A 12,427-nucleotide genomic window follows, 5' to 3' on the forward strand; every position below is an offset into this window, starting at 1 on the left:
TGCTGCAAATAAAAGTTTTCTTTATGTAACAAAATAAATCTCTGAAGTTGGAGTGCATCTTCCAACTGATATTACACTTCAATTGGCAGCAGCTGTTTTTCTTCTAGACTTGAGAATGGATTCTGGAATCCCCTCCTACAGATTTTTATTCAGCCACTTTAATAACCTGTAAGCCATCTAGCTGCTATAATAAATCCTTTTTATTCCAATAGTCTAAAGTGGAATCTCTTCTCTGCATCAGTACAAAACCCCAAAGAGAATCTATAGAATGCATAAAAGGATTAGTTTTTAATTTGCTTACTATATTTTTACAGGAAATCAGGTCACTGAGTTGAATAATCACCGACCCTGATAATAGGCCTCCCGCTGTGATTTCTCTCCCTCTCTCTCCATTATTTTCTGCTTTCTTCTCTCTGTTCCTCAGCTTTTCTTAGTGGCAGATGGAACAATGACGTGTCTGGGACTTGACACAGTACAGTATTGTCACCACAGGTCCCCCCCCCACTGGGGCATCAGCCCTTTTATGCATAGACATGCTCCCTGAGCAGAGAGGTAGTGAACAGACTTCAAACCTTCAGTTAAGGGGGTGCCTGGTTGGCTCAGTCCATAGAGCATGTGACTCTTTATCTCAGGGTTGTGAGTTTGAGCCGCACGATGAACATGGAGCCTACTTTTAAAAATAAGTAAATAATAAAAACTTAAAAAAAAAAAAAAAAAAAAACCTTCAGCCAAAAAGAAAGAAGTAGAAAGAAGTGCAAGAGCATTTAAATGGAAGGCTGAAAAAAATAAATAAAATAAAATAAAATTTAAAAATAAAATAAAATAAATGGAAGGCTGAGCCTTGAAGGATAAATCAGAGTAAATCAGTGTGAGTAAAGGGAATGAAATCATGCGGATAAAGGTTTCACCAAAAAAATGATGACTCCGTATCATCACCGAGGATCTCCTGGACACCAGAGAGGTCCCTTCCACTGTCCCTCCTGCAGTAGGCTTGTCCTCCAGAATGGCAGGCAGCTCAGCAGCAGGACAGAGGGCATCTTTGTCCCTGTCCCCCTGTATCTGCCTGGGGGAGACTGGGCTAAATACGGACAAATGGTTGCCATGATAACATGATCACTTTACTAGTATCTTAAGGACATTGCAGTGAACAGAGGGGCTGCTCTCATTAATCTTTTATCTGAGAGGCTCACACTGCTCCCAACCAAAGTGGGTTTCTTTCCAGTGGGGGGATGGAGGAGGGACCCACTCTTCTTTGCGATAGGCAGGTCTCAGACTCTCCTAAGGCTCAGAGGAGGAGACTGAGGCCTGTGTCCAGTTCTTTCCATTCTGCTACATTGCCTACCCCATGAGATATGCCCCTCAGAAAGTGATGTTCCTGGACTCTGAAAGGGCATCCAAGAGTGTCCCCGGAGAGGGCCAGATGCTCAGGCCCTTGCCTACCTTTCTCTTTACTCACAACTTGGAACAAAAAAAAAAAAAAAACAACAAAACACAAAAACAAAAAGGCAACACATGAGTTTTTTCTAGTGATGCTGCCATCACCTGGGCTGTAGGACAGTGGTCTGGCCATATCACAGGACACTCCCACAGGGTCAGGGACCAGGCATCTAGGGTTCTCACCAGCACAGCACACCATCAACCAGAGAAAAGAAGAGACCCAGGAATCCAGGCATCCCCTTCCACTTTGAGAGCTCTATGGGGCAGAGCCCAGCATGGCCCATCTCCAGCTGGCCCAAATCTGTCTGTTCCCTGCTCAGAGGAAAAGTGGGACCAGTGCTCCAGCACATTTCCTGGGAGGTCCCTTGAGATATTAAATGGTTTACAGAAAGCTATAGCAAGAAGGGTGTTTTCTGCTTATTCGCCTGCAGGATGGGAGTGGATTTCTGCAGAAACAGCCACCTCCCTCCTTAGAACAATGCCTTTGGCCTTTATGTGTGCACCTGATAATCTGGCTAGGATTTCTTTCTCAACAGAGACAAACGGAAAAGTCTGTCTTCCCGTCTTGCTCTCCAGTCTTCCTCTGCTCAGCTCTGGCCTGAAATTGGCTTGTTGGTGTAACCACAGTCTGAGGGCCTCACGGTGGAGCATGGTGGCACATCTAGCTTGCTACCTCTGCCTCCCGGCCTTTCCTGCTCCACCGCAGGTAGCCCCGCCAGGCCAGGCCAGGTCCTGAGACAAATAAGTCCGAGATGGGGCCCACATCGTGTCCTCTCAGACCCTGGGGAGAGACGTTGGCAGGTAGGAGACAACCAAACCTTCACTCAACAAACACTGGACGTGTGGCCTCAAGGTCTCTCGCATGTGCCCAAGTTAGTAAATAAGGCAAATATGACTGTTCCCACCTCAGCTTAAAGGGCAAACTTCTAGCTCCTTACATAGGCTGCAGGGCCAGGTCTTCCAGGATCTGATCCTGCTACTCTCCCGCTCATCCCTCCACCCCTGCTCCCCATCTCACACATCATCAATGTCCCCTGAACAAATGAAGTTGTTTCAGAGACCACCTCGGCACCCGCTCCCACACACTGGCCCTGCATAAGCCTGCAACACCTTCAGAGAACACACAGCTCCTCAGAGAAAGGCAAGATAAACAGTCTTTCAGATTGGGAAACTGAGGCGTGGAGAGAGGAAAGCATTCCTAGGTCAGTTGTTCACAAAGTGTGGTTGGTCCAGAAACCCCCTATAGACTCCCAAGATCCTTCCAGGGCTCCAGAAGATCAAAACTATTTTTATAATAATACTAAGATGTTATTTGGCCTCTAGGCTCTCACTCTTTGATGAGTGCACAGTGGAATTATCCAGAGGCTCCATGATGATAAGTGATCACACCACAGACTGACTACAGACACTGATGTGGGACTCCAGCTGATTTCTCTTAAGCCAGATAGCAAAGATATTTGCAAAACTGTGAAACAATGTCATTCTTCTCTCTACCCAGTTTTCTGTTTGGAATTTTTACTTGCTTTTATTTAAAAGATACCATCTTGTTAAATATAATGTGTTCATTATTTTTAAATGAGTATGTTGTAAATGTCTCAGTTTTATGATCTAATATAGTACATATCAGAAGATAATCCAAATCCATCATCAATAGGTAATCCATAGAGAAATCTCTTTCACATCTTCTATTATTTTTAAGAGTGTCAGGGGGTCATCAGACTACGTAGTTTACAAACTACTATAGAAAGCAGGGTTCAAAGCCTGATTCCAACCCACACGCCAGTCACCTGTCACCAGACCACAATTTACATGGTTTTCCTCCCTGCCCCCCCCCCATCTGTTTGCTCACACCAGATTAGACAACTGTAACACAGTAGATAGAGCACAGGTTTTAGAAGCGTGGTTGTACTACAGTCCCAACCCCATCACTTCCAAGGTGTGTGTCTGTAGGAAAATTATCTCTCCTGTCTGCATTTCTGTTTCCTCCCCTGTAAAGAAGCCAGCTGGGAGTAGCCACAACTAAGTTTTGCCCAGTAGGATATAAGCAGAAGGATCATGGGGTACGTTCCAGGCCACATCCCCTAAAGGACAGGGTACTTCTTTTTCAGCCCCTTCCCACTGTTGGGATATGGTTGTGATGCCTGGGGCATGAGCTGCCATCTTGGACCATGAAGTGGAAGCTCCATGCCAACAACAACAGAGAAACAAGACCAAAGGACCCTGGATCTGACACCAAGGCTTCCTGTGCTGGCCCTGGATGTCCCACCCGAGCTTCTTTACACCAAGAGAGAAATGAACTTCTATGTCACGTAAGCCGTTGTTACTGTAGGTGGCCGGTCACTCACAGCAGGACCTAACCCTAACACAGACAGTGATACCTACAGAAGCTGCAAAACTTGCAGCAATAACAAGCTGCAAAACAAGCTACAATAACTTGCTGCAAAATAAAACTAAATGACCTGATACAAGAAAGGCAATTTAGGGCTTATAGTGATTGTCATTGGCCTGTTGTCAACAGCAGCCACACAGCTCGAGAATGGCTTCTCCTCAGCTCTCTGCTGTACTGTTTGTGCAGGGACACGAGCGCCAGTCAGCTCATGTGCACGCTTCCAGCATGTCCCTGACTCCAGGGCCCAGCATCAGCTGCTTCTATCTTCCTTCATCTCTGTCTGTGCTGCCAGAGGCTGGCAGGAGGGTCCAGCCCCAGCTCCGTCACCCCATGACTTCACCCTGCCTGGGTGGCTGTGCAGACCCAACTGCAGCCCAACTTAATCACATTTGCAGTTCATTAAAGAAGTCCAGGCCTCTTCCCTGGAGATGCTGAGCTGGTTCGAAGGGGGTGGGAAGAGAAAAGCAGCACATATCCCCAGCCGCAGAAGGGCCAGGGGCTGGGGAGGAGAAAAAGCAGTGGCAGGAGATCTAAAGCTTAGCTATTGTGTTTGTTCCCAAACAGCTGACAAAGGAGAAGGGAGGGGGCATTCCTAGGACTGAAGTGAACAAAGGAAGGAGAAGCTAATATATAAAGTGCAAGATTGTTCATCCAAGCCCTGATCTTTCCAGCCCTGGGGTGGGTGCTCTGCTACGGCCACTGGAGGAGGTCTGGAGGCGCCTGGCGCCAGAACAGGTCCAGAGTGGTGGGTTTAAGAATTCATCCTCGTGGCAGGGCAAAGTTTGTCATTGGTTGGCCAGCAAAGGATGGATGGGGGAGGGCTGCTATCTATTTATATCTTCTGGCTGGCCTGGGACTCCCACCCACATTCCAAGATCTGGCTTACAAAGCCCCCGTGAAACTGGTCGATAGATTTCCACCAAATGGATGTGGGGTTTTTTTGGCAGAGTCAGACATTCCTCTATCTGAGATGATTGGGGTACAGCCTTCATGAGAAGTAGGGTAATAGTAGATGTGTCACAGAAGTCAGTCCCCATATCCCAAAGGAATTTCCTTACCCTCTACCCTGGTCTCCTGGGAGCTATCTGAGCAATTGTCAGGGATCAGGGCAGGTCTCAGCAGACTGGCAAGACAAGGGCCAAGCATCATCCCCAGACACTCTGGGCTCTGTCCAAGCCCTGAGATGGAACCACTCCACTCATCCTGTTCCCAGGAAGGAAAGATCCATCAGCTCCATGCTAATAGCTGATCCCTTGAGCCACCATACCACTCACCATTCTTTTGGCAATTCTACTGACCCAGGATGGCATTTATGTTGTTCATTTTCATGGCTGTTTAGCTTCCTGTAGGTGTTTGTCCCTTGAACAAGACTGCAGGTCCAACCTGAGCAGTTTAGTGTCACCCAAGCCCCACAGAATGTCTCAATAAACATGTACGAATGGGCACTATTGGATTCTTGCCTCACCAGGGGGAAGGAAGAGGGAAAGAAAGCCACTCAAGGAATATTTTGTTAAAGGATTGTGAAATTGTTATGTTAGGAAGGCATTTGAACTGAAAGCTTGAGTACTAGGACCTCATCTGACCCTCCTCAAGGTTTTGTCAGATAAATACTACTTGATGGGAGGGAGGGGGCAGGGGGAGATCTCTGAAACCCTGTGGCAGCCCCTGATCTCTGCTATAAGGCTAGATCCTGAAAGCACACTGGTCAAGGTCACCCCCATCCCACCACAAGCACACAGGCTCACTGCCCCTCTGAGTTATTATAAGCCTATGATTCCTGACATCGATGAATCATAGATGCAGACACCCGCCTGAGGCTGTTGCTGCCACTGGGCAATTGACCACTGGACGGCCGAATGATCAGTGGCATCCTCAGTCTTCTTAAGAAAGACTGGTCATCTTGAGGACCAACTCTGGGGAGGCATACAGAGACAATTCTTGGCCCTAGAGGCCTAAAAGTGTCCTCACATTCAGATGGCAACAGCAAAAGCAGGAGATGGCCTTCCCAGTCAGGGTGGGAGCAGGGAGGTGATCCTGGGGGGGAGGATGGCTGCAGCAGTAGCATTTCCCAGTGGAAGCGAAGTCAAGGTCCTGGCCACTGAGAATAGGTCTGCAGGGGATCCCTGGGTGGCTCAGCGGTTTAGCACCTGCCTTAGGCCCAGGGTGTGATCTTGGAGTCCTGGGATCGAGTCCCAGGTCGGGCCCCTTGCATGGAGCCTGCTTCTCCCTCTGCCTGTGTCTCTGCCTCTCTCTGTGTGTCTATCATGAATAAATAAATAAAATATTAAAAAAAAAAAGAATAGGTCTGCAGGTCACCCCAGTGCATGGTGGCAACATGTGGAGAGGTTATCCTTCCCACTGTAGACACCACACACGTATATGTACATTCTATGCACATGTCTAATGTTTATTATGGCGATTTTCCAACAGGCAGTGGTAAAGTGACTTGAGGAAGAGGCATCTTTTTCTAATTAGCAAGAGCATTGGATGGACTAGCTGCAGCCTTGGGCTTCCTGTTGTAGTGAAGACTGAGGACAAGGACAGGATCCAGGATCCCTTTATAAAGTTCAGTCAGTATCCAGACCAACAGAATGGGAATTTAAAAAGAAAAAAAAATATAAGGCAACCTAAGAATCTTCTTAAAATGTTCATTGTGTAGTAGAGTTACTTGCAAATTAACATCAATTATCTGAGCATTTGGAGCTTGGGGCTTTTTATTACTAGGTCTGCACCCTGAGGTCCAGACTCCAGCAGTCCTGCCCTCTGTTTCAAAAGCTGGGGGGAAAAAACCCTGTAAATCTGCGTGCAATCAAACAAGCCATTATTTAGTCCCAGGAGAGAGGCTCAGGGGAGTTTTGTTGGCATAACAAGGAAACATTCATCCCCTAGGTATAAGTAATATGACCTGGATCAGAATAAGCTGACTCCTTGCTACCAGCTTGGAAAGAAGGGAAAGCACCAGAGAGTGGGGGCATAGATTTCAACGGCTCTCAAGAAAGTTCTTAGGTCAATGTCATCTTCCCCTCAGAACCCTCTGCCACTGCAAATGGTCCTTCGAGCCACAAGGACAAGCACTTGTGAGTGCTGCCCATTTGCCAGACCTGACTTCTGAACCCTGGGGGAGCCCGGGGACCAGCAGGCCTCTGAACAGTTCCGAAGCCAGCACTAATCACCTCCCAGGAGATGAGTCCTTATGCTTCCTGGCCAATGAGCGATGGGTGAACACAACCCGATTGGCTGAGACAAAGCCAGGTCTGTCTGCTGAGGTAAACAACCTGACACTAGTTCTGAGCTTAAAGAAGCCCATGCCTTGGGAGGTCTGGGGTGCTGGGGGGTGTCAGCCCAGGCACTAAGAACTTGGTAACCAGTTTGTCAGGCTGCTCCCAGGACACTGGTTAGTAAGGACTTCATCGCACCCAGGAGACAAAGTGAGTAGCAAGCCTGCAGCTGGAGCCTCCTGCAAGTGCCCCTGGAGACAAACCAGGCTTCTCTCATGGATTCTTACCCCCCACCCTGTAGTCTCCCTCCCCAAATGGGCCAGCCTGTATCAGGTTCTCCTTTGAAAATCCTGTCTTCCCCTCCCACATCTTACAGATAAGTGAGGGGAGCCCTTTGTACTCCGAGGGTGGGGAGAATACTTGTCCAGCACTTACCCTGCGCGACCTGCATTTGCAAAATACAGTGAGACAAAGCCCAGGCCCTCAGAAATTCTATTCAGTATGAGAGGGAGTGGTGTGACCCGCAACCCCACCTCACCGTGGAGGCACCCCTGTCTTGAACCCTGCTCCTGCCTAGAGAACACTGGAGGCCAGGACAGGGTGAACCACCTGCCAGCTGCAAAACAGTGAGTTAGGAAATAAAGACAGAAGTGATCAAAATCTCTCTTCCTGCCCCTCACTGCATGTGATTCCTGGAGGACACTCAGTCTGAAATTCGCTTGGGTTACCAAGCAGCTCCGGAAGAAAATTTGGCTTTCCTCACCCACCCCTCAGCGTGGATGTGAGTAGGAACTTTCTCTCCTGGGATGCCTGGGGGGCTCAGTGGTTGAGTGTCTGCCTTTGGCTCAGGGCATGATCCTGGGGTCCGGGACCGAGTCCCACATTGAGCTCCCTGCAGAGAGCCTGCTTCTCCCTCTGCCTGTGTGTGTGTGTGTGTGTGTGTGTGTGTGTGTGTGTCTCATGAATAAATAAATAAAACCTAAAAAAATACTTCTCTCCTTCTAACTTCATGCATGTGTCACTATCATGACAGCAGGAGGATGCCAGGAGTCAATAAATAATAATAATAATAATTAATAATAACAAGAACAGCTTATGCAATTGAGCCCCACCGCACCAAACACTCTACACATACTCTCCTTCTCTGATCCTTACAGTGACTCTGCATAGCAGTTACTCTTCCTTGTCTGTTGTACGTATGGAGAAACTGAGCCTTAGACAAGGTAAGTGTCTCGCCCAGAGTTACAAAGCCAGGAAATGGCCTGATCCCAAACCCATATCCTTAGCATAAAGCCAAGGCCCACAGATGAGAAAAAATCGAGGGGCAAGCACCAGATATTTCAAAAGTTTTCCTGGAAAGAAGAGTAAACTATCCTCTTCCACACAACACCCTCCTCCCGGGTGTTAGAACTTGGTCGGCCTTAGCCGGTTGCCAGTACCGGGCTACATTCCAGGTGACACAGATGTTTACAGACAAGCCGGAAACCTAGTACCACTAAAATCTTGGAAACCCAAGAAAAAGAGGCATTTGGAATGTGCTTGTTTATAAACTGGAAATTGTGTTTACCATCTAGGCAGCTGGACTAAACATCAAGCTAGAATATTTTCCAATGCCTAACAAAGCCCTTGGTTTAGAAGATCAGATTGTTCCACGAAAATGGAAAACACGGCACAAATAACCAGCTAGTAAAGAAGGTCTCTTGTGCTAAGGTAGGGGAGTGTGTATGTACACTTGAGTGTGTTATTTTGCTCCTGGAGGAGGAGAGGGCTAGAGTTTCTCTACTTCCCTGCAGAGCTGGGTAAATTGGACTTCTGCAAGCGGCTGATGGGGGATGGATACCATGGGATAGTCCTAACCCCCAGACACATAACACCACTGACTCGGCATTTATCCATCCACTGAACGCTTATTAAGACTTACTGGAAACTGTCTCTCTAGCCCAATCCACTGAAACACACAGAGTTCTAGAGCTGAAAGGAACCCTAAGAATCCTGGAAACCATCTCCTGAGGGAAAACTCAAGGACCACAGGCAAAGATAATGAGTAGTCCGAGGCAAGGTGGCCAGAACAGCAGACAAGGGGGAGCCAGAGACAGGGAATTGATTCTGCTGCTTCTTAGCTGGTGACTCTGGGCAGGTACTTAGCCTCCTATGGTTTGGTTTTGCCATCTCTCTGCAGAACTGTAGAGGCCCACTGTGGCCTGTAGACGCCCATCAGGGCTGACACCCGTGGGCTGACCAGTGTGCTTGCTCCCTGAGTGGGGGCTGGGAGGTAGAGCTGCTCAGAAGCTGGCTCATAGGGGATATCTGAGTGGAATGGATGCCCTTCTAAGCCAAGGACTCACCCCCTCATGGTGAAGAGCGCTGGCTAGCAAGGGCTCGCAGCTGAGTCACTCTGCAGGCATTGCCCTCAGTCCAAGAGAACTGTCCCGCTTCCCTACCCAAGGAAGCCTACATCCAAAGTCTAACTGGTCAACCATTCAGGCTTGCCTAGCAGGGCCACTCTGACTTTCAGAGCTCCCTGAAGGATTGGCTGAGACCTCAGTTGTAAGTACATGGCCATTCATCTTCTCTGCTGCCCAGCACTGCCTCTCTCACTCCCTTACAGACACTGCTCCTGATAGGTCCCCAGTTACTCCCTGCACAAGGGTGCTGACTTATAACACCTCCAAGAAACCTTGTCCCCCAGGCAGTGACTCACTACACATCACTACACACTGCCTCAGTAGGGCAATCCCTATGCTGACAGGGACCTAACTTCACCCTGGAGCCATGCTGCTTCTCCTCTCTCAGCCCCAACAGCCAGACCCCAAGGGGGAGAGGGGTCATCCACTGAGTGAGGTCTTTCCCCACCTAAAGCATCATCCTCTCAACACCCCACCCACCATGGCACAAGGCCTCTCCTACAGAAGATAGAGGTGGTGGGCAGTCCTGCCCCCTCCTCTCCAAGGGGAAGGTTCTGGTAGTGGGATGGTAAGGGACAACTCTGTAGGGGAAGAAGCTGCTCATGAGCCACCGTGTGGTTAGAAATAGGGGCCATGGGGCACCTGGGTGGCTCAGCGGTTGAGCATCTGCCATCAGCCAAGGTCATGATCCCGAGGTCCTGGAATCGAGTCCCACATTGGGCTCCCTGCAAGGAGCTTGCTTCTCCCTCTGCCTGTGTCTCTGCCTCTCCCTCTGTGTCTCTCATGAATAAATCAATAAAATCTTTTTTAAAGAAAAAAGAGTCTCAGGACAGAGGCACACGCAGATGAGAAGGAGACCATGTGACCACAGGGGTAGCAACTGGATTGATGTGGCCACAAGCCAAGGTATGACACAGCCACTAGGAGCTAGAAAAGGAAAGATTTTCCCCTAGAGCCTCCGGAGGGAGAGCAGCCCTACTGACATTTTGATTGTGGTCCAGGGAAACTAAATTCAGACTTCTGGCCCCAGAACCATGAAAGAATATGTTTCCATTGTTGTAAGCCACTCACTTGAACAAAGTGCCACCACAGCCTCGGGAAAGTGTTACCATGCCTGAGTTGAACACCTCAGGTCCACCCTGCCCATTTTTCCTCCTCAGCTTCTCCGACTATAAAGCAACCTTCTTCCTGCTGACATGCTGGTAAGACCTTGGGGCCTCGCCCTCCTATTTACACTTTATAACAACCCCTTCTTGAACTCCTTAAAAGTAATAGTTTCCTACTACAGAATTTCAGACAGCTAGCAGGTGATGATGGAGATATTTGGAGACTAGAGAGGGCATTAGAATGTAAAACAGAAAAGTCTAGTCGCTCACTATACCAACTCATTAGACCCATTTTCAGAGTTCCAGGCCCAGAACAGCATTAGATTAGAGCCAACCAGAATCTGGCCATACTTGGTTTTCAGGAGAAAAGGGACATGTGGGAACCCTTCTTTGAAGAACCAGAGGGACCCACAGAAAGTAGGCCCACTCTGTGCTTTGATGGAGGATCTGAGACCAGATGACATTCTATCTCTTGATCCTAGAAATCCCACTCCATTCAGACCACACCCAGCCTAGGCCCTACCCACCTGCTGCACTTCATCAGAGGAGACATTGCATGGGCTGCTGGGAGGGGACACCCGTTTGCACCGTTGTTCCCCACTGCTCAGGGCCCAGGAGTTGGCAAAGTCATAGGGGTCCGAAGTCAACGTCCCTGTGGAGAAAGTTTCAGGAATGAATTTAAGCCTGACCCAGGGTTTCTGAGTGAAAACTCTAGGTCTATCATCACCCAAATCAACCTTCCATTAGATTGGTACCTAGGTGTCTGGGGTGGGGAGTACCTTTCATGCAGCCCTCAGCATAATACCACAGGACACAGTCATCAGAGCTCAGCCAGTGTGTGGCAAGGGGCAGCTGGATGGGTGGGCAGAGCGAGGAGACAACATGAAAGACAATGAGGAGCATGCCCATCCATGCGGTCTCCATGTCCTTGCATATCTTTCCCATCTAGACAGAATGTTCTCCACCACCTATTACCTTAACTGTTACCACTCATCTCATCCTTTGAGGTGCAGCTCCAGAGCTGCCACTTCCAGGAAGCCCTCCTGAACTAGTCCTGAACTAGTTCTACTCCCTTCCCACTGCCCCAACCTGTGTTCCCTCAGCAACACCCCCCTATCTTTCCATCAAGACTCTTATTGTGTTAGTATTCTTTTTGTTTATATTCGTACTCCCTTCAACTGTGAGCTCCCTAATTCAGGCTGCAGGCTGTGTCTCTTATCTGTGACTTCTTATCTGGTGCTTTGTGGACACTCAAAATGTTTTTATAAGAATGGAAGCCGAGCCCCCAGTCACTGCATCCCCCACCTCCCTACCCCACCCCCAACCCTGTGCTCTCACAACATCTGTGCCTTAGGCCTATACCCTTCATGCCACCGTCAGCTCCCATAACAAAGGGAGGGCCTGCAGGCTTACATGCCAAAGGAGTTTTTTTTTTTTTTTTTGCAAAGGAAATTCCTTTTTTTTTTTTTTTAAGATTTTATTTATTTATTCACGAGAGACACAGAGAAAGAGAGGCAGAGACACAGGCATAGGGAGAAACCATGCAAAGGAAATTCCTAATACCACTTTCTGAGTCTTCACTGCAAAGGACTCATGGAGCATTCAGGCATATATATAGTCTTTTTGCATAACCAGGTCCAGAAGAGTGAAGCATGTTTCAAGGTCACATAATGTACTTGAGAATAGAAAACCAACTATCCTTGGGGAAAGAAAAGCAGGACCTTGAGGTGTGGTCAGTTGGCTTCTGGGACATGGTAAGCAGGGAAAATGCCCCCCTCAAAGATTCACTTCCTAATTCCCAGAACCCATGAACATTCTCTTAGAGGACAACACATGTGATCTTGAGATCTTGAGAGGAAGAGCTTATTTTGG

The 12,427-nt window shown here is 48.4% G+C and overlaps 1 protein-coding gene across 1 annotated transcript in view; it reads right to left on the bottom strand.

The window, feature by feature from the left end:
* VWF (von Willebrand factor) overlaps positions 1 to 12,427 on the bottom strand; it is a 137,009-nt gene that overhangs the window by 104,749 nt on the left and 19,833 nt on the right. Inside the window, exon 6 of the mRNA XM_041735719.1 lies at positions 11,083 to 11,207. Coding sequence (XP_041591653.1) covers positions 11,083 to 11,207 — 125 coding nt within the window. The remainder of the gene's footprint in view (positions 1 to 11,082; positions 11,208 to 12,427) is intronic.

The sequence above is a fragment of the Vulpes lagopus genome, chromosome 21 (assembly GCF_018345385.1).
Source record: "Vulpes lagopus strain Blue_001 chromosome 21, ASM1834538v1, whole genome shotgun sequence".
Lineage (NCBI taxonomy): Eukaryota > Metazoa > Chordata > Mammalia > Carnivora > Canidae > Vulpes > Vulpes lagopus.